At 27.9% G+C, this 27209-nt stretch overlaps 1 protein-coding gene across 5 annotated transcripts in view; it reads right to left on the reverse strand.

Annotated features, from left to right (window-relative positions):
* LOC136071930 (probable tubulin polyglutamylase ttll-15) overlaps positions 1 to 27209 on the reverse strand; it is a 50310-nt gene that overhangs the window by 2255 nt on the left and 20846 nt on the right. For 3 of the 5 annotated variants that reach the window (XR_010638622.1, XM_065797764.1, XM_065797765.1), the window contains exons 10-14: positions 18262 to 18320; positions 11417 to 11483; positions 9369 to 9431; positions 7144 to 7202; positions 6979 to 7069 (exon numbers count right to left, since the gene is read on the reverse strand). Coding sequence is in view for 2 of the 5 variants with exons in the window: in XM_065797764.1 (XP_065653836.1) it covers positions 6979 to 7069; positions 7144 to 7202; positions 9369 to 9431; positions 11417 to 11483; positions 18262 to 18320 (339 nt within the window). In the remaining 3 variants the exon portion in view is untranslated. The remainder of the gene's footprint in view (positions 1 to 6978; positions 7070 to 7143; positions 7203 to 9368; positions 9432 to 11416; positions 11484 to 18261; positions 18321 to 27209) is intronic. The other 2 variants (XR_010638623.1, XR_010638624.1) reach the window with 1 other exon arrangement.

Genomic DNA, 27209 nt, shown 5'->3' on the forward strand with positions numbered 1-27209 from the left:
AATACGAGTTGTAGAGAGTTGTAAACAAATTTCGGCTAAATCAACAATTAGCCTACTAGTTAAGAGATTTAGAAACTCTTGAAAACAAGCATCGTTCAGGCTGACCGAAGATAACCACTGAACATCAAGACAGAATTTTGTTAACATAATCAAAATAAGATTTTTGCAAAAGTGTTGTCAAATTTTAAGAAAGAATTATGGTGTTTAGTGAAGCGTAGATACTACAAAACATCACCTGCGTCATCATAATGGTGAAAAAATTGCTCTTGAGTATCAAATGTCAACAATTGAACATGTTTGTGAAAATGAAATGGCTTGGGGATGTTTCAGTTATGATTCTATTGATCCACTTCATTGCTTCGAAAGTGTAATAGATCAAAATGCATATTTAGAGATAATCAAGAATGTTATGTTGCCACACGGAAAAAACAAAATGCCATGTCGCTGGATTTTCAGCAAGATTGATCCAAAGCACAGAGCAAATTCTCATTTTTTCAAAATCATAAATTTTCATATATATAATCAAAAATTTGAGTTTTGGACAGGCCTTCACAAAGTCAATGTTTAAATACTAATGTGCTGTGATGAAAAAATATAAATTAATTATAAATATCTATTTTTTAAATTTTTTGTTTAAATACTTTTGAACAATTATGTTTTCTATAAATATTAAATTCCTTCATTACGTTAAAGGTTATCATTTTTTTCTGAGTTAATTATACTATGTAGTTACATTGGTAAAAATTTCGTTTATAATCAGTAAAAAAGGCAAAAAGTTATGACAAAATACTTGAAATTTTTTGCTGTTTATAAAAGATGTGTGTGTATTTTTATATGTGTATGTGCGCATGTACACACACACACACACACACACATATACATATATAAATACAGACGCACACACATTTACATACACAGGTTCTTTCATAAATAGTGTACATACTTTTGGCTTGAAGTTTCTCCTAATAGAGATGGTGTTTTGATAAAAATACTCATCTTGGGCAAATGTTAATTGCAACCGGCTACTGTCTTGAAGAAGGCCTCCTAGGCAAAGATTTAAGGGATAAACAGATTCTATCTGTTTACCAGCCCTGCACCCCTTCTTCATCTATTAGGCTACCGCAGATGTATTTTTATACATTGTTTCCAGTTTAGGAAACAATGTATAAAAATGTTAAATGCTGGATCTTGTTGACTCAATGCATGGGTTTTGTTTGTGTCTCTATTTTTATGACTAGGCAACTCATTCTATTATCTCCTAATGAGGGTACAGATCTAAAACTCAGTTTTATGGTTCTGAGGCTGGCTGGTAGGCAGGTTTCCCAATTTCTGTGGTAGCTTTTAGAGAGGCTGATTCCATCAACAGTTGTAAAATATCAGAGTACTAACAGTGCCATATTATGCATGTATGGTGTCCTTCTTCGTACTTTTAGTTTGCATTGTTGAGGCTTCATTTGGAGCCCTTTGTTATGGCTAAGGGTTTATTAATAATGAGGCAACTGCTTGGACTATTAAATAGTGTACTAAGTATTATCTGTGCTTTGAGTCAAGTTCATTAACAAATTTAAAAATGACTAAAGTACCAATAACTATAAAACACGAAAAACATCATCACCAAGTTCTCTTCAAAAAACATATGTCATCACCAAGATGTCATCACCAAGTTCTCTAAACCTATCATTCACTAATATTCGTGGTCTTTGAAGTAACTTTTCTTCTGTTGAGTCTTACTACTTGCAAAGTTCATCTGACCTACTTGCTCATTGTGAGACTATTTTGTGTTCGGCTGTCTTATCTTGTGATCTTAGTGTTGATGGTTATCTTCCTTTAATTTGTTAAGACTCCAATAGTCACATGCTTGGCCTGGGCATTTACATTCGTAAGAATTCACCCATTTGGCGGGAAACTAGGTTTGAATCCACCGACTATTCTTTTGTGTGCTTTTATTTAGCACCACTTCACTCAATTGCCTTTCTTTTGTTCTATATCACTCTCTTTCATTTTAAGACTGCACTCTTTTTGATGTTATTTCTGATCAAATTGACCAAGCCCTCTCTCTTTATCCATCAACCAATATTGTTGTTGGTGACTTTAATGCTCATCAAACTGAATGGTGGCTCTAGTGTCAGTGACTTTCCAGGAGTTAAAACCCACAACTTTTGCCTTTCTCAATCTCTAACTCAAACAATAAACTTTCCAACTTGCTCTCCAGACAAACCGAATCATTTACCTTCTCTACTTGACTTATGTCTTGTTTCTGATCCTAGTCAGTGCTCAGTTTCTCCACATTCACCCTTAGGTGCTTCTGATAACAGTTTGCTCTCTCTAAAACTATTATCTGATTCTTCTTCATCATCAGAATTCCCCTATCATCATACCTCTTACAACTACCTTAAAGCTGACTGGGACTCTTTCCATAATTTTCTTTGTGATGGCCCTTGGGTAGAAATCTTTCATCTTCCTGCTGATAAATGTGCTTCTTACATAACTTCATGGATTCAGGCTGGCATGGAATCTTTTATTCCCTCTCGATGAATCCAGGTCAAGCCTCACTCTTCTACATGGTTTTCCTCACATTGTGCTGCTGCAATTTCCAATCAAAACCATTACTTAACCATTACTTCCATATCTATCAGCAAAACAATTCTCCAGAAAACAGACATCTGTTTATTACTGCTAGGAACCATTGTAAAAAGGTTTTGTCTAATGCCAAAGCCCGCTATTCTCAGGTCATGAGATCTCGTATTTCATCACAAAAATTAGGCTCTTGTGACTTCTAGAGAATCTTTAACAGTATCAATAATAAGAGCAAATCTGTTATTCCACCTCTTATATGGTTCAGATTTTGTCACCTCATGTAAAGGCAAAGGTGAATTGTTTGCTAAGAACTTTTCATCAATATTATCTCTTGATTCCACTAGTTGCATTCTGCCTGATATAACCAACAAACAGGTTGATCCATTGCTTGACATTTGCATCACTCCAGCTTCTACAGCTTGTGGTCCGGACAATATACCTGTTATAGTCTTGCAAAAGTGTTCTCTGGAGCTATCATCTATACTTTAAAAATTATCTAACAAGTGCTTATCAGAGCCTTGTTTTCCAGCCTGCTGGAAAGCGGCATCTGTTATCTTTCTTTTCAAAAATTCTGGGGAGAAATCTGACTCATATAACTACCGCCAATTTAGTCTTCTTCCTATCATAAGCAAAGTTTTTGAATCTTTAATTAACAAACACTTTATCTCTTATCTTGAATCTAATAACTTTCCAATCATCAATATGGATTTTGATCTTCTCATTCTACAGCTGACTTGCTAACAGTAATAATCTATAGGTTTTATTGTGCATTAGATAGAGGTAAAGAGGTTAATGCCATCACTCTTTACATTTCTAAAGCTTTTGATAATGTTTGACATGCTGGTCTTCTCTATAAGCTTTTTTCTTATGGTGTACCAGGTAACATCTTTAAGATTATTGAATCCTTCCTTTCCAATTGATAGAAAGTACTCTTCTTCATAACCTGTAACTCAGGGGTTCCTCAAGGTTCTATTCTAGACCCTATACTCTTTTTAATTTAGATTAACGATCTTCTAATTATTCTCACATCTAAGGTGGCATTGTTTGCTGATGACACTACCATTTATTCTTATCTTGATAAGCCAACACTCTCTGATTGCCTGGAGAGGGCATATGAGCTTGAAAAGGATCTCACTTCTACTACAGCATGAGGCTCACAGTGGCTAGTGAACTTTAATTCAGATAAAACCCAATTTTTTTCAATCATTATCACAATAATTTAGATCTTCCTTTATTTATGAACAGTAATGTACTTGGTGAGTCACCTACCCTTTGTCTTCTAGGATTAACTCTTACTTCAGATCTTTCTTGGAAACCATATATCAAATCCATTGCAAAACTAGTATCTACTAAGGTTGCATCTCTTTATCATGCTTGACACTTTTTTTCTCCAGATTCTATACTATATATCTTTAAATCTCAAATCCGTCCTTGTATGGAATACTGTTGCCATATCTGAGGCGGATCTTTTAATGATGCCTTTTCTCTTTTGGACAAGGTGCAAAAACGGAGGGGATCTGTTTTGAACAAAAAAAGTTTGGCTGCACCACCTGCAAAAAGTGAAAATACTTGGCATAAAAGCTAAGATGAAAATATCTAAAAAAAAATGATCCAACCATGAAATTTCTTATTATGGTAAAAATATAAAGCAACAGCTGAGTTTGTTACATAGGAAAATATTTGATCACAAAGAATCTACTGGACAACAATCTGCATTAGAATTAGTAGAAGAAGATAAAAAGACTTTTGATGGCCATATTTTTATAAGTCATACTTTGCCATATTTTAAAGTTACATATTTTAAACACATGAGAAAATTGTAACAGCAAACATCAAACGGCATTTGAGGTTGCAAAAGGAAATCAGTCCTTTAATAAATTTGAAATAAAAATTAATCTACAAGGAATTAACAGTGTTGAAATGAATTGTATTCTTTATTTGACAAAGGCATGCATTAATACTGTCAATCATTAACATAACGGGGAAATGAAATAAGGAAAAAAATTATTGCAGAAGTCATAAATTTAAAAAGTAAGATTCTGTTAATGATCAATGAGTTAACCAGTATAAGCCAAGTAAAAGGCAGTTGAATAAATTCACAAATCACAAAAAAATAAAAAATTTATTTATGGATTTAGTGGAACTTAAAAGCGTTATGGCTGAAAGAGTATTTGATGCTTTTCTCAAATGTCTTCATTCTCATGGGATGACATCAGTTACTCTAAGATGCAAAAGTGGCATTGTCAAACTACTCACTAAAAAGTTTCCTTCTGTTATAGTTTGGCATTGCGCTAATAATAAAGTGGAACTATTAGTAGGCGATACTTATATGGAGATTTTTAGGTATTAATAGATTCAAATCATTCCTTGTTAAGTTTTACATTATCTATAATGCTTCCCCAAATAATAGCAGAGTCACATTCATGCACGGAATTACTTAATATGATTAACTTTTTTAGCAGTTATTATTACTTATAAAATTGGTCTAATTTTAAATACACAACAGGTGTCATTTAGTTTTCTGTTCAGTTTTGCGGTATGGGAAAATTATAAAGCTTTAATAATGACCAAACTAGTGAACCACCACAAACAAGCTTTGATCCTTAAAAGTAGGTTGATTTGTGGTTACTTAGGAGAAGGCATTCAGCTGTAGACACTAAAAGCAAGGAAAAGAGATGAGATCATTTTTCCAACAAAAATTGGAAAAAACTTTGGAATTTGTTATAGAAGTTTATAGTTTTGTATAGTTTGTATAACATCTTATAAAAAAAACAACTGCCTTTAAAAAAAAAAAGAGCTCCTCACATTGGGAAATACTTTTATTTATACCGTTCTTATTGGAAAACAAGTGTGGGGGAGCTTAGCTATGGCTATAACTGTATATAAAAAATTATTTACAAATTTAGATTTTAATCTCTAATTCATTTTTGACATATAAAAAAAAAAAAAATAGATAAGTTTCTTTTTAAAAAAAGCACTGATATCTATATATATCAGAGTGGTAGCCAGGGTCCCATTATACATGGTATTCCCAAATGCTCATAAAATTGAAATTTAATGTTAATAAAAATTCCATTCTCCAGCTAAATTCATTATATGCAAAGTTTTATCATAATTTGGAAATGATTACAAATTTAAATGCTATTCGAAGAAAAAAAAAAAGATAGAAATGGCAACTTATTAATGAAATAAATCGCTGTTCTAAAACTTTGAAGAAAAACACTGTTTTCAGCATAACTTAGCTATAGTTTTGCTAACTATAATTAATAATCTATATTAACAAAAATTACTTGGGATTTCCCTTTTAAAAATTACTTGATATTTCCCTTTTAAGCAGCTCATAAAATTGGTAACTCAAATTATGCAATATCAATGATATATCAAAATCAATGCAATATCTCAAACTATGCAATATCAATGATATATCAATATCAATGCAATATCTCAAATTATGCAACTTTTTGTAAAGCCTTTTAACAAAATCAAATACTATGTAAAAATGCTAGCAAGAAACAAAGTTAAATCCCAAAAAATAAAAAAATTTGTTTAGCATATCACTTCGTAATGGTGTTATGTTAAAATTTTTACCCTTATGAACTGGAGATTTGTTTAATTTATTGAGATTTTGCACCACAACCTCTACTTGTGCCTTCATATCAAAACTTTTATTTAAATAATAAATAAAATAATTAAAATAAAAATGCATAGTAGTATATAGTTAATAATGCACAAATCTATTATTCTGGAAACACCAATGTCATTATGCAATTTATTTCACTACTCAATGTCAGAAAGAACACTAAAATTAAAGGAAACAAAATGCAGCAATCATTTTTATAATCGAACATTATCCCACTATGGTCCTAAACTTTGAAATATACTTCCAAATATCATCCATGACCAAAAAAACACAACTATTTATAAGAAAAAATTAAAATCTTATTTAAAGGTGAATGGTGAACTATTCCACCAGAAAACTCTTGAATGTTAAATTAAAATCTCTTGAACATTAATATAAAAAATTTTACTAATATAATAATTTGTTGCACATTTGAGCAAGTGTTTTGCCAACTTTATCCACTATTCTGGCAAAACACAGTAGCTGTTGGTAAACATATATATTTATTTATTTAGTGAACTTTTTTTTTTAAACCACAGACTAAAAAAAAAGGTAAAGCAAAAACTAATTGTGTAAGTTTGTTAAACTTCTAACCAGAATATATATATATATATATATACATATATATATATATATATATATATATATATATATATATATATATATATATATATATATATATATATATATATATATGTATGTATGTATGTATATATATATTAATTTTGCATACAAATTTTAAAACATCTCAAAAAAATTTAACTTGTTTTAAACAACTAAACCTTATTGAGACACATACTGTGACATTCTTCAGATGCGCATTGGTCAGTTGCAAACATGATATCTCTGTCACTTGATGCTACATCTAACTCACTGAAAAATAAGCATATATTGTATAGATAAAAAAGTAAAGAAAAAAAAGTTTGAATGTTTAAAATCAGCCTTACCTAAATTGACTTTTTAAATGTGAAGCAACACCTACTAGTGATAAGGTATTGTATATAACCTATAAAAAGAAATGTATTATTTAAGCTGTCATTTCTGTAAATTTAAAAAAAATTGATTATTAAAAAAATTAAAAAGGGAGAGAATACATCAAAGTTAAGATTGCTATTAAGCAAGCCTATATTGCTATTAAGCAAGCCAAGATTGGTGTGCTGTTCAAATGAATTACCTTTTTCAGCTTATTAATCCTCTAGTTATTTAAGATCACCCATAATTCCAGAAAATGTAATTGCAAAGTATTTTTTAGATTATTTAGAATTTAAAATAATATTTTAATAATATATAAATGATTTATTTCAATTGAAAAGTTTAAATTTTAAATAATAACCAGAGAAAAACTTGTAAAATAAATATTGCACATTTAAAAGAAGGTTTTATGAATATATGAAGCAAAGAGTTAAGGTTAGGGTAATAAGGTAAAAAAAAAAAAGGTTACTAATGCTAGGTTAGGGTTATCTACCCTATAAGTTGTGCAAAAATATATCTTTTTTTGTGTTTGAAATTTTTGTTTCCTTCAACTTTGTGACTGCAAAAATTATAAATGGGGGAGGGGGTTATTAATAAGCTGGAGTGGGTGGAAAAAATTAACTAACATCTCTTCCAGGGTATTAGGCACCTAAGAGAGATATAACTATAAATATATACTTCATCAAATGTAAACTTGCTTATTCTTCTACCTATTGTTTTTTTTGGTTTGTGCAGCCGGCATTTGACCTTTGTAAAAGGTCAAATCCTGTCACATAGGGCCTCATTGCTTATCTTGCACCGAAGCATCTAAATTTTTAAATTTATTGCCTTACGATGAGAAAAATACAAGAAAACTTGGATAGCCACACTGTAATATACATTGAACACATTGTATTTCACCTATATATTTTTTTATAAAGAGTTACTTTTGCTAATAAAGATTTTTTGTATTGATATGAAAGTAAAGTCAAAAACGGCTGTTTGATTAAATGCGATAATGGTGTAGTGGTAGAGCACTGACATTGTAAGCGATTATTTCTGAGTAAAAAATTAGTAACCTCCTTTACTGTGGTAACAAGCTTAGTCTTGGGGAGGTGAATATATAAACAACAAAAAGACAGGTTGTATACATGGTTTTCAACCACCAAATTTATTCAGAAAACATTTATGTGTTTGAAGCATGTTAGCTTTATTGTTTAGGTTGGAAACGTTAGCTTTATTGGTTAGGTTGGAACCAATGCATAAAATACATATTTCAGTGTGGAGGTGTTCTTTGATAAGACCTAAGGGTTTCTTAGAGTTTAATTTTCTTAAAAAAAAAAATTATTAATTTTTATTTTCCTTTCAAGAAAATTTTTTTTAAAGGAAAATTTACCCATTCTGCTTTAAAATTTACCAGTAAGTTTTGAATCAAATTTTACCAGAAAATTTACATCATGTAAAAATTTTTCAAATATATTATAAAAATTGTTTTGATATTAAAAAAAAAAATTCAGGTATAAATTTTTTGGATATTTAACTTCCTTTTTTAATTAAACAAAAACCAATGAGCGCAATAATTTTTTAAAACTATTAACATTAGCAGGTAGTTTAAAAGTTTGTTATCTGCAAGTTTCCATTTTAAAAATGCATTGATTTTATTTATAGTTATTATTCTATAAGGAATATGAATTTGTTAATTTTCAAGCAATATATTACTTTTGTATTTATAAAGTTCAGTCATGGTAATTTTAGGATGTGAATCAACATAAGCTTGTATCAATATTTTCCAACTTACCTTGTGACTACAACTTAAAAATCTACAACTATGTTGCTGTTGTGTCATAATTTTGTTGTGTTGTTTCGTAGTTTTGTTCTGTCGTGCATTCATATGTCATGATTTTGTTTGGAAACCAGACATGACTCCTTTAAAAAAAAACAAGAATGTTTAACTTTAAAAACAAATTTCATAAGTTTTCACTAGACTATGATATATTTGATATCAACTATAAAAAAACACAAGTTTTCACTTGATTGTGAAAAAAACATGAAATTGGTAACAAATTATCAAATGAAACTTGTTACTATGTTTTTAACACAACAATAATTAAATATTTCCAACATCATTATGTTATAACATGTTAACAACTTTATTCTTTTAACATGTTGAGTACTTATAAGATTTACCTTGAAGCATTTATAATAAACATAAAAATCTTACTTGTTCATACATAAGAGCATTAAGTTTGTGAACTTCTGATGATAAGTTGGGAGACATATTTATCTATTAACAGAAGGAACATTTTATAAACAAAAAGATTTTTACATAAAACATTAATCATGTGTTGTGCTACTTATCATACATCATATTCATGTCACATCATATATTCATGTCATATATATATCAGATGTATATATACACAAAATATATATATATATATATATATATATATATATATATATATATATATATATATATATACACACAAATATATATACATATATATATAAAATTTACACAATATATATATATATATATATATATATATATATATATATATATATATATATATATTGCGTATATTATATATACATATATATATTGTGTATTTCATATATATATAACCCCTAACTGGTTGGGTATTTATCAGTCGATGTAGCAGCACTTTGTTACGAGTCAGGCTATAAGATAGTCAATGTAGCAACACTCCGTGCATGATTTACAGTAAAAAAAATAAAAACATTTTATTAACAGCCCTATTATTCAAAGCCCTATTATTCAAAAAATAAAAGTTTAGTGTGACGGCATCTGAGATCAAATATACAGATCCGTGTTTGCTAATTGCCAAAAAGTAAGATAGTCAAAAATTTTTCAACCAAGTTTTTTTTAATTATCTTAAACAACATAAAAATTTGAAATTTACAATGGAATAAGAATAAGTAAAACAGATTGCTTTTTTAGGTTTTTTATTAAAAAATCCAATTTCTTTTTCAACATCACTTTATTATAAAAACTTATACAGGCCTTTTATAAAATTTTTTTAGTTTCATTCTCTTTTGCTACAAATTTGGTCTTAAACGTTGTTTGATTGATTGAACATATATAATTAATAATACTTGGCTGGGATTTGATAAATACATAAAAAATATTTTTATTTTGTCAAAATTGAGACTGAAATTGATTATGTTAATAAGAAAATGAATCCATCAAAATAATTTTTGGTTAAAAGATATACTTCCTAAGCTACTTAAATGTTGTTTACAAATACTCGAGCGCTGGATGTAATGCCAGTTATATTGGAGAAACTTCCAGACATTTAACAACTAGGATAAATGAGCACCTTAAAACTGATAAACAATCCCATGTATGTAAACATTTAAATTTATCAATTAACTGTAAAAATCGGTCTAACTGGAATTCTTTTGAGATTTTGGATACTGTTCCAACCAAACATAAATTAAAGGTAAAAGTAGTGCTCCACATTAAATGGTAAAATTCCTGATTTAACAAACAAACTTACCATTATACCATTAACCTATCTATTTAATTAAAACAATAGTTTATTTTATTTTGAATTTGTTGATTGACAGATTTTTAAATTTTTTTTTTTTAAATTTTTTTTTAGGTGCCCCAAGAAGTCCTTACAGAGGACTTCTTATCAGACCACCATGGATGAGCATTTAATTGGAAGTTCACACCTCATTCCTAACCGATGTCGCAAAGCTTGCCCAGATGTGGGGTTTGAACCACGGATCCTTTGTTTCTGAGGCAAGAGCGGTAACACTGCGTCACGGCTGCTCTAAATTTAAATTTATTATTCAAATTGTATTTTGATTATACTTACCGAGCCATTTTGTAATCATTTTTATTGGTGCATTATGTATTTTTTTTGTCTAGTTATATTTCTCTGTTAATTCTTTTTTTTTTTATTATTTATTCCAGAGTTTTATTGTAAAACTTTTGTATATATATTTTTGTATAAACTATTGTATATCTTTTGAAAATGTAATAATTATATTACAAAACATTTTAAAAGGTGACTCTAAAAACAATGTATAAATTAAAACAATTGACATTCTTTAAATTAATTTAAATACAGATCATCAACTAAACATCAAACAAACAATAATAATAATAATAATATATATATATATTATTATTATTATTATTATATATGTTATACCAATAACATGAAATAAAATAATATAGCTTAATTTAATATAAAACAACAATTTTATATTTGAACAATTTCTAGTAATAAAGACAACCTCCATTAGCCAAACATTAGCTAGTTGATCAATAATAAAATCCATTCTCACTAGTTCGAAAAAGTTTCTATAACAAATAAAATTTATAATAAACAACATTTTAAATTATAATTTTATTATAAAACTATAATAGAGATTATTTAAATACTTGTGATTGATAATTCTTTTATAATTTGCTAAAAAAAAAATTGGGTTTCAAAATTCAAAACTGCATTATTACAAATGATTTACATTAAATTAGTAAAACGTTTTAAAATATTACATCAGACATTATTTTACCATAAATTTATAAAAAATAATATGGTATGAAGTTGATAGTGAAGAGGGTGATGTGCAAAAGCAAGGCAGAGAATTAATGAAATTTGAAACATCTAGAGGTCAATCTTCAGGCTTCTTACTAGCAAACACCTATTGTTCTCACATCAGTTTAAATTTATAAAAAAAATTTAAAAACAAAAATGTTTAAAATTTTCTCTTGAAAAAGTATATATAGTTTACTTAAAGTACTTACAGTTTATGTTAAATTTAAAATTAGCATTAAAATTAAATTAAATTTCTTTAAAACTTCCTTATATGAAAAAGATTTAAAAGTTTGAATAATTGTGAAGCTTTTATGTTTTTTTAAAATTTTTTGTTTTGAAAAAAAATTTAAAAAAAAAAATAAAAGTTATTTTAAAAACTTTCTTATAAAAACAGATTTAAAAATTTGATTGTGAGAGTTTAAATTGAACTTTTAGTTTTATGTTGTTACCAACTCATAGTTTAAACTTCAATCCAATCTAATCAATCAATGCAAGCAATAAAATTAGGATTAATGGTAGTTATCACTAATAATAACTTTTAAAACAACATATTAGTAATAGTAATATACTTGAGCTGTTACTGATAATTCGCTAAGTGTACCAAGTACACTTAGACAGCTATATCATTATTCAGCTTAGTTATATTATTTAAAACCCATATATCAAGTTTAGCTTTAAAAGAGTTCACAGAAATAGCATTAACAACATCAGTAGGTAGTTGATTCCAGTAAAAAAGATGCTCTGCACCAGTTGACAGCTTTATCTAGGTCATTTTGCAATAGGTTAACACTTGTTTCACAATTAACCCTTGATAATTTTTTTGCATCATCAGCATACATCTTTGAAATATTAACAAAGTTCTCCGGCAAATCATTAACATAAATAATCAATAGTAAAGGGCCAATAACATAGCCCTGTGGCACATCACTAAATATATCCTTCCCAGATGAGACAATTTCTCCCATGACAACTCTTTGACTTCTATTTTTTAGAAATTCAATCTATATTAACAATGTACCAGAAATCTATATTATATCAATCTATATTATATCAATCTATATTTTGTACCAGAAACCCCATTCAAGTTTTATCAGTACACTTTTATGGGCCACTGGGATTTAAATACCTTTAAAAAGTCTAAGTAAATTACATCTACAGATATATTCTGAGATGCGTTTAATGTCTCAATAAGGTTGGTTGAACAAGATCTTTCCTTTACAAAATCGTGTTAATCTTTTTGAAAGAAGATTATATGCATTTAGGAAATTCATAATTAAATCTCGTACAACCCCTTTCTAGAATTTTACAAAGCACAGAAGTGAGTGAAATTAAATGATAATTTAATGGCAACAGTTTACTTCCTTTTTTAAATTGAGGACTGATATTGGCCGATTTCCACTGAACAGGTAGTTTACTAAGCACAATAGGAGCTGTAAATATATGTGCAAGCGATAGAGCTATTCTATATGCGCATTTTTTTTAAATTAAAGGTTTAATGAGATCTGCTCCACACAACTTCTCTGCATTTAAACGTTCTAATCTATTAAAAATATCTTTGTATGAGATTATATCCAAATCCAAATTTTTATTGATTCTAGATGCAAATGCTGGCAAATTAAAGTCATTCTCTTGGACAAATACATCTTGGAACTTGTTATTTAGTAAATTTACTATCTGATTTGAGTCATTTGTCACTATTCTATTTTCATTATGTAATGCCTTAATTGAATTTTTGATCTGTTGTTGGCTATTCACAAATTTGTAAATTAACTTTGGATTTTCTTCAGCCAATATCACTGAACACACAATTTTTATCACTAGGTTTTTTCATAATTTTGTCTAGCTTTTCTTGATTTGTTTTTGACTATTTTGTAAATTTTTGTGCATTTATTCACAAGAGATGAAACTTTCCACTCTGAGGAACAATTGAGAAATATAAGGGTCTTTTTTAACTTTATTCATTTTTATTCAAAATATTTGCTTTTTTTTAATTTTTAATTGGAATGTATAGTTTATATGCCGCATTCATGTAAAGTATAAATATATTATACACTTCCTGGACTAATTTGCCATTAAAACACGTTAACCAATCCACATGGAAAACAACCTATTAATTGAATCGAAATTTGCTTTCTTATAATTTCGTACAATTACTTCCTCATTTATAAAACATTTCTGATCTAACAAAATTTGTTAACTTAAAACATTGGAAAAGAAACATGCTGAATGTGAAAGTGATCATTCAAAATATCATAAAATCTGTATTCATAAGAGTTATCATTTCTTTCAATCAATTTGATAAAACCTTTGGACCATTTAATGTTTGGAAAATTAAAGCCCCCCATAATTATAAAATCCGTGAAATTGTGTTTATCAATGTAAGATTTTTCAGTTTCAAATACCTTATTAAAGATTTCCATATCAAATAGTTATTTATACAGACCAAATTTCATTCGGTCCGTATAAATAACTATTGTTACAAATAACAAGTGCAACCCATATTTGTTCAATTTTGTCAGAACTCAGAATTTTATCTCCAATAAGATATAAAATTGTTATCTATGTATATTGCAATACCACCACCAATTCTACTATCCTTACGATCTTTTCTATACAAAAAGTAACCTTTTAAAATTGTAATGGAAGTCTCTCTGAACCAAGTTCAGAGAGTTGTTATGTTGATGTTCTCTGAACCAAGTTCAGAGAGTTATGTTGATTTTAAAATTGTAATGGAAGTCTCTCTGAACCAAGTTCAGAGTTGTTATGTTGATAATACATGGATTTATATCACTACATAATACCTTGAACTCCTTAATTTTATTATTTAGCAAAGTTGTATTCATATATAAACAAATAAGGTGGTCAATCAGCTTGCAGTCTTTTCTTAAATTTGACAATTTTGTTTCCACAGATAGCATATCGAAATGTAGTATCAGAAGCAAGTTAAGAGTTTAGCTTATTTCTTTCTTGTCTTAATTGAAAATCTAACATTCTCTCTACTTCAGTAAGATTTGAGGAAATATACATAATTCTAAGGTTACTAATGTTTCTTAATTTTTTCGATTGATACAAAAGTGGGTTTCTAATACTAGCATTTTCTAATTTTTAAAAACTTCCTTTTCAATTTCCTTTTTTTTTTTGACAGCAATCTCTTCACATTTTTTGTTTTAATCTTGGCTCTAAAATTATTAAATAATTTAACAATTTTTTTCATTATCATCAGCTTGAGTAACATTAACTTGTTGTATAATCATTTATTAATTTAATAATGTAAATAATTATTACAAGACAATATTTTAACATAACATACATAAACATAACAGAGCAAAAAAGTAAAAAACATGTTTTAGTACTTTGTATGGACTTATCAAACTTTAAAATTCCTATTCTAACGCTGTCCTTTAGGTCAACAACACAAAAAAAATTATTCTTTTAATTAATGACTAACCGCTCAAACCCAAACCTTCACTTGTATGCATGTACATTTACTGCACCCTGTTCAAGTCAGCCTTTGATGCAGAATTTTAAATCTTTTTGATCAAAATCAGAAAAAAAATTATAAAAAATTTAAAAAATATTTTCCAAATAAATAAAAATAATGGCTTCCAAATAAACATTAACTTAGAAATTGTGAATTTTGTTGATGTCACTTTAAACATCTTTTTTTAAATTTTTATAACCCCTAAAAAAAGCCAAATTATTGTATATTAATGTAAATTCAAACTACCCTCGTCAAATTCTCAATGTTATTTACAAATGCATTGTTTCCTCACAAAATAACCCTAATAAACAGTATATCAACTTAACTGAGGGTGAATGGAAAAAATGCTATACCAACCGCAAACAAACTTATAAACATAAAAAATACTCAAAAGACACTTTTGAGTATTTAAAAAATACTCAAGACAATTGAACTAATTATTCTTTTAGATCCCTTATAAAGTTTGTCATTAATTAATTTTATATGGGATCTAAAAGAATAATTAGTTCAATTGTCTTTGAGTATTTTTTAAATATTCAAAGACAGTTAAAGTTTATATAGGATATAAAACAATAATTTTTTTAGGATATTAATTTTAAACTAAATTTGTCTCTTCTAAAATTTGCTCCCGTCTATAATATTTCAAAAAAATTAATGCTATGCTTGCAAAAAAAATTTTAAATAATTACTCATTTAGATGAAAAAAATTTATTAAATGAGACAACAGAATTAAATTCTAAATACAGATATAAAAATAAATACCTTTTAAAAAATTATAAAAACAAATGACTGAGCTAAAATTATTTATATTCTAACAAACTCTTTTCACAATTTTCAACTTGTTTTCTCTGTGCAGTAACTTTGTTTGTCAAGATTTGTTTTTTGGAGTTATAGAGTTGAGAGAGGGTTGTAACCACAGCTAAAGTAGCCTCCTTGACTGTATTGGCCTTCATGGCCTTTATTTTTTGGCCCCTCATGGGGAGGTGAATTGAAATTAAAAAAATCAATTTTTATAAAAATACTGCAGTTCATGTAATTTTCTGTTTATAGAAAAATTCTGGTTATTTATAAAAAAAAAATTAATTATATCAATTTAAATTTCTTGAACATTTTATTCTACAGTTGGTTGAAAAGTTTTGAAAGTGACATCTTTAAACCAGTAGAAGAATCAAAATTAATAGGCTAGTTTAAAATTTAATCTTTCATATGAACACACTAAAAGTTTGTGTTAGGTCTGTCAATTCATTCTTTGTTTAAAAGCCATTTGAAGTTGATGTGTCAGAGTATTTTTTTACAATAGAAAAAAACCGAATATCGTGCAGTGATAAAATTGTTAGTTTTGGAAGGTTTATCAGCAACAGAAATTGCTAAAATGGTGAAAGTGTTAAAGGAATCTACTTCTTCATTTTCAACTGTGCATTGATGGGTTTTAGAGTTTAAACATAGTGCAATCATTAAAGATGATCCACGTAGTGGTTGTCCAAAAACCACACCAGAAATCATTGAGCAAGTACATAATATGGTTAATGAAAATCCAAGTTTGACTAAGCCTATAAATTGGTCATACCATAGGCATCTCAGACAAACAAGTTTTCTATATTTTACATAAAGATTTAAGTATGAAAAAGCTGTTGGGAAAACTGGTGCTGCATACATTAAAAATTCAAGAAAAACTCAATCAAAAAAAAATTTCTCAATAAAATTTTAAGCAAAATAAAAGCCGTTTTGTGCGTTTTATAACTATGGATGAGACTTGTATCTACCACCATGATCCTAAAATGAAACAAGAACGTTTACAGTGGACTAAGCCTGGTTGTTCAGCTCCAAAGCAGGTGAAGTCACAACGATCAGCAAAGAAGATTATGACACCAGTTTTTTGGGATGCAAAAGGAATTTTATTGATTATCTTGAAAAAGGTAAAACAATCAATTCTGGATATTATTGCCAACTTTTGGATCAGTTGGATGCAAAAGTTCTTGAGAAAAGGCCTGGATTAAACAAGAAAATCATTTTTCATTAAGACAATGCATGTGTTCACACAAGTGTTTTAACGATGGCTAAATTCAACAAATTAAAGTACAAATTACTTGATCATCTACCATATTCACAAGATTTGGCTCCCAGTGACTTTTATCTCTTCAGAAACCTCCAACATTTCCTTTGTGGAAAGCATTTTTCGTGGAATGAAGAAGCTATTGAAGGATCAATGAAATAAATTGAATGAAGAAGCTAAATCATTGAAGGATCAATGAAATAAGTGTATTGAAGTTGAGAGAGATTGTATTGAATAAAAAAACTTATTTCATTTAAAAATCCACATTCTTTCATTTAAGTTTTTAAAACTTTTTAACCAACCTGTATAAATTGAATTTTTTTTAATTTAGACTTTCATCCTGATGTTGAAGAAGAAACTAACAGTAAAAAAGTTACACAAGTGTTTACTAACTTATTACTACTCTGTTCTTTAAGAACATTGAGAACTATTTTTGTAAAATTCACTAACATACTTGACATATGTTTATCCCCTTCTAAAATAAAAACGACATAAAATTGCAACAGATTTGAAAAAGTCACATATTCTAGACATTTTAGACCAAACAAACCCTTTAAAATAGTACTTGAAACAAACAGTGACCCTTAAAAAAAGACTATGGTCCTTAAAATAAACAGTGACCTTTGAAAATTTATTATGGCACATAAAACATAATAAACCTTAAACTTTTATTTCAAATATTTTTTTTATGCAGTATGGTTGAGTTTCCAAAATTTTTTCCATTTTCAAGCTAATATCATATTTAAAATTTAATTTTGTTTTGAAATTTTTAATATTAGCTTTTGAAACATAGCAATAGACATTAAAATATGACGTACTTTCTTATGATTCTTTAAACATTATATAATTTACAAGCCTGAAACCTTTGTCATATTTTAATCACAATGATCGTTTAACATTTATGATGAAGATTTATAAACATCAGTTTATATTTATGATGGAGATTTATAAGCATTAATTTATAATTTAAATGTAAGATTATTAAAAAACAAAACAAAAAAAAACATACTGCTTGTGTAGAAATCCTGTAAAAGATTTCTGCATAGTAACTTGTTTTTCTATCAACACCTAAAAAAAAAAATACTTCAGATTTTTTCAAAACTTTGATGGTAAAATAGAGTATTATCAAGCTATTGTTAATATGAATGAGTGCAATCACGGGGCAATTTTTAAACTGATTAAGGTTTTGATCAAAGTTCAACACTATGAACTTTTGAAGTTTGATCAATGTGTACTTTAAAAATGCGCCAAGCACATTGTGTACTTTTACATTTCTAGGCCTATTATTAAACTTGCTTACTTTTTTTTTTTGTGTTAAGAAACATCTAATTAATTTCATGAATGCCTGTGTTTACCATTTTTAACAAGGTTTTTTGGGATGAAATAACTGACAACTGGTTTACACCTTTTACAACAAGGTGAGACTGTTAATTAGTGATTTCGCCGGTTAACTGGATATCCGGATTTCCTTTCAAATATCAAATATTGATATTCGAATAATAAAAACCGGCTTTTAAATTTTTCGAATTTGTCTTAATATTTACAAATTTATATTAAAATATGAAAGATGATTCAAAAAAGAAAGAAATTTAAAAATGAAAAAATAAATACTTAAATTTAGACTCTGACACACTTGCAAGCAAGCTGAGGCTGACAGCGGCTTTTGATTTTTGTGTTTTTACCGCAAGCCGCTGGTAGTAACTTTCGAGTATGCTTCGCAAAAAGGGATTAATATTCTTTTTTGTACATTAATTTTTATTCTAGACACATAATTCTTCTGTTCTTAAAGTTTAATTAATTCTCTACAAAAGTAATAACAAATAAGAGCCATATTGTGAAGTTCACTTTAAAATCACTTTACAAAATTAAGAAATACATGAGAAAAAAACTTTAAATTTAGTTGTAAAGTAAAGCAGCACAATTACGTAAAACAAGATTTATTATTAAATAAAATATTATTAAATAATAATAATAAAATTATTATTAAACATAAGAAATAACATTACATAAAATCGATTATTACATCCTTGAGTGCCTTTAGTATTTCAACGGTAAACTTAACTTGTAGAAGCGTATAAGAACTTAGGTAAGTGATTAGTTTAAAAAAAAAACATTCTTATTATAATGTATTATAATATTGTAATGTATTATAATTTATATTGTAATGTATTATAAATTATAATGTATTATAATTATAATATTGTAATGCATTATAATTTATATTGTAATGTATTATAAATTATAATGTATCATAATTATAATATTGTAATGTATTATAATTTATATTGTAATGTATTATAAATTATAATGTATTATAATTATAATATTGTAATGTATTATAATTTATATTGTAATGTATTATAAATTATAATGTATTATAATTATTGTAATGAGATTGGAGTAGTTATTATTTATAAAAACAATTGTTTTCAGCACGTTGCATTTCTTGTTGTTAAATGAAACATGTTAAAAAGTTATATAAATTAAGTTAATTTATTAAGCTTTCAACAAAGTTTACTATTCGAATTTCAATTAGTTTTCAGTGTAGTGTCATCCAAATTTTATTTTAAAAAATGTGCGGTTACAGCGAAGTTTTTTTTAATTATAGTACTGGTAGCGAAAGAGTTTAACAATAAATTTTCACAATTAATTATGACTATATAAATATTTCTAATTTTTGCAATTAATGATGACTAAATAAATATTTTATAATAATATCTAATAATATCTTATTAAATTATATTAAGTTTTTTTTTAATGATCAACTCAACATGCTAAAACTTTTGTAAAAAGTTTTAACAAAAGTTTTAGGTTTAACTTTAACTTCCTAATAATAAAACTTAATTGCATGAATATTGAAACATATTATATAATCTAAAGATTACTTTTTTCAATATGATACTTAATTTGTTCAGAGCATAATGTTTAGCCACAAGAAGAGCATTGTATGGAAGTATTATAAGAAAGCAGATAATAATGTTCTTTGTGCAATGTGGGGAGACGATATCATGCAAAGGAGGAAGTACGTCTGCAATGCAGAATCACCTGAAATTGCGTCATCTTCCAAATCTGATTGCTGGGACATCTGGTGCGGGTTCAACATCTAGTGCTAGGACAAACATGTGAAATAGCTTGATAACTGGCTATTTTAACACAACGACTGTGGTAATGAATAAAAAAAAAAGAGTACTGCAATAAGTTGGCAATGATGTGCATTCAGGATCTGCAGAATTGTGAAGTGGCGCAATTTTTGTATCCGGGTACGTGCACCACAATAGTATATATTTATGCAGCATGTGGTACAGTGTGTCAGGCACACAAGCCAATTAGCCATAAATGACAGCATCAACGCTATTCAGACAGTAACAAGTGTGCTATCAGAAGGCGGCCATCAGAAGAGTGGCAAAGTTCTTTAGAAGTTTGAATCCGTCCTGGAATGTCCTCAAACAAATTCAGAATGATGAGATCAAGAGGAATGCTAACTACTATCAAACTCCAGCATCCAGGCTTTGTCCTATCATGGACTGTGAGACCAGGTGGAGCAGCAAAATTTATATGGCGGAAAGAATGGTAAACCTGCAAACGTCATTGGTGCCATGCAGGCAAGATAAATTGTTATAATTTACTATACTATATCTAACTAATTATTTTAATAAATATTAATTATATAAAGTTTGATGAGCCATTTTCAGTAAACTGCTTGCTCTCCTCCCCCATATGCACTTTTTAATGAATATCTCCTTAACAGGATACTCAAGTAAAGAAAGACATGACCAGTGCCCAATGCTGAACATTGGAGAGTTGCATAGACTGTGGTAGGGGTTTTGAAACTATTTGCGGATCAGGTAACTTTCTGGAGTGGCCAGTAGTATATTACATACTCAGCGATTTATCCAGCATTGTTCGGATTGCTAGATTTCCTAAAGCTGGATGAGAGGAACGGCATGTGGGCTGCTGTACAGCTGAAACATAAGCTTGTTAGCGAAATAACCCAACAGTTTAGTTTGGTTGGCAATGAATTTCCTCTCTTTTTAGGCATGGTTGCTGCCCTCCTGGATCCTCGATTCAAAAGCCTTCCATTTTTGACTGCCGAAGACAAAGCCAATTTAATAATGTATTCAGAAGAGTTGTATGCCACATTGCAGCCACAAGTTGCCAGCCCTGCACCAGCCCCTGCAGCCACCAAAAAGAAGAAAACAAAAGTGAATTTGTTTTCACGAATTTACAAGCCAAGCAAAATTACCAGTTCACCTCAACCCACTTTCAGACAGGAGATTTATATTGCAGAAGCTGCTGTACCACATAAGGGAGATCCATTAATGCGGTGGAAGTCAAACAGTTCTCGCTTCCCCCTTCTCTCCAGGTTGGCTGCACAACTTTTCTGCATTACAGCTACCAGCTATCCGAGGAAGAGAGTGTTTTCAACTGCAGGAAATGTCATAACGAAGAGGTGTCAACCAACGCCTGAACATGCAGAGATGCTGGTTTTTCTATACGAAAATTCGGAGATGCATTTGGGAAACTTGGTTGATGAAAATGATGATGAAGATGAAGAAATACAAATCAGCAACTATGTCGAACTGACGAATAAAAATGACAATGATTAAACAATGTGTACATTATAAATGTATTACATTAATTTACGTTTTTTATGATCTTTTGTGCAACTTTGTAAAGTTTGACATTAACATTTTCGTTGACTTTTCATTCGTTATAAGCCAAAGTATTAAATTCATTCATTCCGAATAAGCCAAAGTATTAAAATAAAATTTGTTTGTTATATATTCTTAAACCAATAGAATTTCTTTGTTTGTAGATTTGGCGGGTTTTTAGTGTTTGCAAACATTCTTTTCACAACAAGATGTTTTGAGAACATTCTTGTTTAAGTATGTTTCCATGTTTTTCCGCATAACAATTAGTTTTTAAAATACACGCTAAAAATTAACTTCATAACTTTAATCTTTACTAATCAAATGTTTTTTCAAATAATCAAATAGTAGCGAATGCTTTTAAAACATTCGCTAATATAGAAATATTTTTATATAAAAAAATTATAAATATAAAATATAAAAATTAATATAAAAGTATTTAATTAGTAAAGATTAAAGTTGTGAAGTTAATTTTTTAGCATATATTTTAAAAATTAATTGTTATGCGGACAAACATGGAAACATACTTAAACTTGAATGTTCTCAAAACATCAATGTTGCAACTAAATATTGTATGCGTGGTCAAGATTAGAGTGCGATCGCAGGCCTTTCCCGACCAAGCCTAGTGTAATATATTATTTTCAGTAAATTTAAGAAAAACAGTTATTATGCATTATGATTAAATTTAAGAAAAACATTTATTATGCATTATGATTAACAATAAAATATATAATAAAATAACTACATTATCATAATACATACAATGCATGAGTACACTATTACCAAAAAATAAACACTTCATTCAAAAACGGATAGTCGGTTAACTGACGGTTAATGGGACAGTTAACCGTTTTTCCAAACGAATAACCGGCAAAATGACTACTGTTAATTTCTGGAAATTTTTATTGTTCTTCAAAATTAGTTTGAATGTTTTGAAGAACAATGTGTCTGATTGATTTCGAATTGAAAAGTTTGATATATCATGCACAAAAGGGCAACTTGCCATCAGGCCAAAATTATCAAGATGTGACTTTAAGAAAAAGCAATTAATATTCTTGCCCCAATGTAAGACAATTTACCCGATTTAAACCTTCTTGAAAACTATTAGGTAAAACTGAAAGCAGAAGTTTCTTAACATAACTTCACTAGAAGATCTGAGAAAAGCCATATTAAAAGTTTGTCTCTTGGTGCCTGCAATACTGCGAACCATAGAAGCTGTTCTAAAAGCAATTTTTATTTTATTTAAATTTACAAAATACTAAAACATGTTTTATACTATGACTTCTATATTCCTCAATATATATGTATGTTGGTTTTTGAACATTTTCTTGTAATATATGCCTATACTATACAGAATATAAATGGTTTTTGCTGTAAATATTGGGTGGTCATATCATTTCGAACATAACTTAGCCGTAACCAATTTTGATGGGGTAGTGTTGTAGTAGCAAAGTGCTTGCTTTGTAAGTGTTCCAAGTTAATGTTAGTGCCTTCACAGTTTGAAGACACCTTGTATTTGAAGCTCGAAGACACCTTGCCAATGCAGTATTTTTCATTTTAAGAACTAAACTTTAATACATAAAACAAAAAATATAACATTGTTTAGACGTTTAATGGTCTCAAACTTTTGATATCTTTATAACAATCCAAGCAAAACTAAATTGTTTAAATTGCTTAAATTGCTTTAACTATTTAAGTCTTAGCAACACTAATATTTTAAGATATTTTTATAATTTATAATTTTTAAGATTGGAAAATCAATAACAAATTACTCTTTTTTAATTCAATAATATACCTTTTTATTTCTTATTAGGTTAGTGGACGTAAATTTGTTTATAAATTTATTCAAATTCTGAAATGAGAAGAATGGTTGACACAATCATAACAAGTATGGTGCATCAAGTTCAAAGGAACATAACTGTGGGTCCATTTTCAAGTAACCAAATATCAACAGGAAAAATAACTTCATTCAAACAAAATAGTTCCAATATCAATGAAGATAACTTTTACCATTCTTCTCTGTCATCCCAACAGTCATCTGAATCCTATCAGTCATCTTCACCTTTTCCGCCGCTCAATGAATCAGAGGTATTTTTCAACAGACAAAAAGCTGAATATTTTTTTAAACACCTAACAGTTTATTGTTTGGCAATAATTAAATCAAAAATAATTATCATGAAGAGGAAAGTAACTTTTTCAACCAAATTATTGCTTCAAATATAGAACATACTTTGCATGCACCTTCATCTGACAATGAAAAACAACTTTTAGATTACAGCAATAACTCACCTATCAAAAGCTTGCGTTATTAACTATTTGGACTTAAAAAGAAGTATTAACATATTTTATTGTTATTTTTTAATTATATAACTTTTTCACTTTTTTAAACTATAAACTAAAGATTGTTATGGTCTTAAAATTTTTTTTTTATACCAAAAACTTTTTTTATACCAGAACTTTTTTTATAGAGAAAACTTTGTTTTATACCGAAAATCAAAAACATTTGGTTGCTAACTAAATAATTTTAACCTTCTGTTTTTGAAGTAGTTAAATTTTTCATTATTAAGTTTGCCTAACAATGCTTGCCCAACAAACTTGATTTGCCAGAATTGATATTATGAGATCAAAAAAATATATTTGTAATCACAAATTAAAAAAAAAAAAATGTTTTTAAAACACAAGTCAAACAACTTGTAGCACACTAAGTCAATGTTCAACAGGCACAAAACTCGCAATTCAATTCCAGATATATTGCACCTTCCATTAATTTTCCAGCAATTTTGATTTGGGGTACAATCACTGACAATTGGTTTACACCTTTTACAACAAGATGAGACTGTTAATTTTTGGAAATTTTTATCATTCTTCAAATTTTATTTGAAAATATTAAAGAACAATATGTCTAATTGATATCAAATTGAAAAGTTTTATATTTCATTCATAAAGGGCAACTTACAATCAGGTCAAATTTATTAAGACAAGACTCCAAAAAAAAGTAATTAACATTCTTGCCCCAATGCAAGACAATTTATGTTATCTAAAACTTTTTGAAAACTGTTGGGTAAAACTGAAAGCAGAAGTTTCTTAACATAACATCTAAATAACAGATCTGAGAAAAGCCATATTGAAAGCTTGTCTCTTGGTGCCTCAATACTGCGAATTATAGAAGCTGTTCCAAAAGCTTAATTTTTGAACATTTTCTTGTAATATATGTCTGCACTATACAGACTATCAATGGTTTTTGCTATAAATGTTGGGTGGACAGATCATTTTGAAAGTTGAGAGAGGCTTGTAACCACAAATAAAGAAAAAATTAGCGTCTTTGACTGAAGTGGCCCTCTCAGCATTGAGGAGGTGAATAGCATTTTAAAAAATATACTAGATTTGTATAATACTTATATAAATATAAACTTTATTGTTGATTATTTACAAAACTTTTAAAGTTACTCAACAACTGTAAGATTTTTAAACAGGTATTTTACATTTTATAGAACTTTATAGATAAAGATATCTTCTTTCTTTATTCATAAGAGAGCACAATATAAAAGCTAATTTTACAAGAGGATACTGGTCACCTTATTATATATTCTATATATTATTTATTTTTATATAAACAATGTAAATATTTTTTTAATGTTTGGTCTATTTTTCACTTTGACATTTGTTTCTTCTACAGAAATAATGCATTTATTCATAATTAGTTTCATAAACAACATTGTGTATCTTAATATAATTGCTATAGTTAACATTTAACGTTGTTTCGCTTTCATTTTTAAAGTAGTTTTAATTAGTTACTAAGCTTTTCTGAATTTGAAAGAGTGTGTCATCAAAATGCACGCGGTCATTTACCTTTTGGAATTTAATTATTATTTATCAGTTTAGAAAACAGTTTAGTAATTTTATAGAAAACTTTATAATTAATTTTATAGAAAATAGTTAGGCAATTAAGTATAGAAAATAGTTTAGCATGTCATTTTTATAATTTTTGTTTGCACATGTTTATTGTTTGCATATATGCTTTTTTGATAATTAAAGTAGGATAAGTATGTGTATGTGGTAATATATGTTTATAGTTGTTTTATCAATGTGTTTTTATAATAATGTAAAGTGTTTTTTTATTGTTTGTGTATGTGTTAATACATGTTATATAATTGTTTTATAAATGTGTTTAAATGTTTATATAAGGTTAAATATAGATATATTGTGTTTAAAGTTGGTACATATGCTTATACTATGTTGTTTCCATGTTTTCAAAGTGCTGTGACTTGGTAAACGTGTAGAGCAAGATTTGTCAACCTTGCCAGCCAAGTGATGTACTTATAGCAGAGGGTTACACGGCAGTGTTTAGTGTCAAACTCTTACTGCTTTAGGTCTAGGTGTTTTCAAGTCTTTTTTATAAATTATTCTGAAAATACATAATAATGTATTTTAATAACATTTTGCATAATGTTGTTACTTATGTTCTGTTATATATGAATGTTATATTACTTAAGTTATGTTATATGCACATTATATTAACTTATGGTGTGTGCTATTGTTGTGTGTTGTTGTTATGTTGTTTTTTTGCTATCTTTTGAGTTTAGCTTACTTTCGTGTTAGTGTCCATTGTTAAAAATGATAAATAATTAATTTCATTATTAAAAATCACTGCTTTTAATCATTCACTAAAAGCCAAAAAATTATTTTGCCATATATACAATTTGTTTTATCTCAATTTGATTTTTTGTTGTTAGTGCTGTTTATTACATGATTTTGCTATAAATATTTTGGGATCATGATGTACCAGCATAAATTATTTTCTAAAAGCTAACATAAAACAATAATATTTAACAACTACTACTTTGGTAAATCACAACAGCTTTCCTCTATAAGGTACATTGATTTTCATTTTTTGTATGTAATGTTTTTCTTATTTATTTACTTATTCGTTGCATTTTTTATTTTAGATTTATCAGATGATGTATTTATGTGGTATAAAAGAAAAAATATTGTAAAGTTTAGTGAATTTTTTAAAAACGTTTACTAATAATTCTTTCAAAGAAATAATATTGAAGTTTGCAAAAAAGGGTTTACAACATTTTTTTTTAATTTTTCAAGTACAAGTACAAATACATGTTTATTATTAGAATTGCAGGTTTTTATAATAATTTTTATTATTTGCTAAGTTAATTTTTTTTCAAACATCTCCTAGCTGATATAAATTTTTTTAAGTCATAAGATTATTGTATAACTTATTTTAAATGACAGTTTGTTATATATAAAAATTTGTGTGTGCTATTTAGAGTATAAAAAAAATTATATAGAAAAA

This window comes from Hydra vulgaris, chromosome 05, assembly GCF_038396675.1.
Source record: "Hydra vulgaris chromosome 05, alternate assembly HydraT2T_AEP".
Classification (NCBI taxonomy): domain Eukaryota; kingdom Metazoa; phylum Cnidaria; class Hydrozoa; order Anthoathecata; family Hydridae; genus Hydra; species Hydra vulgaris.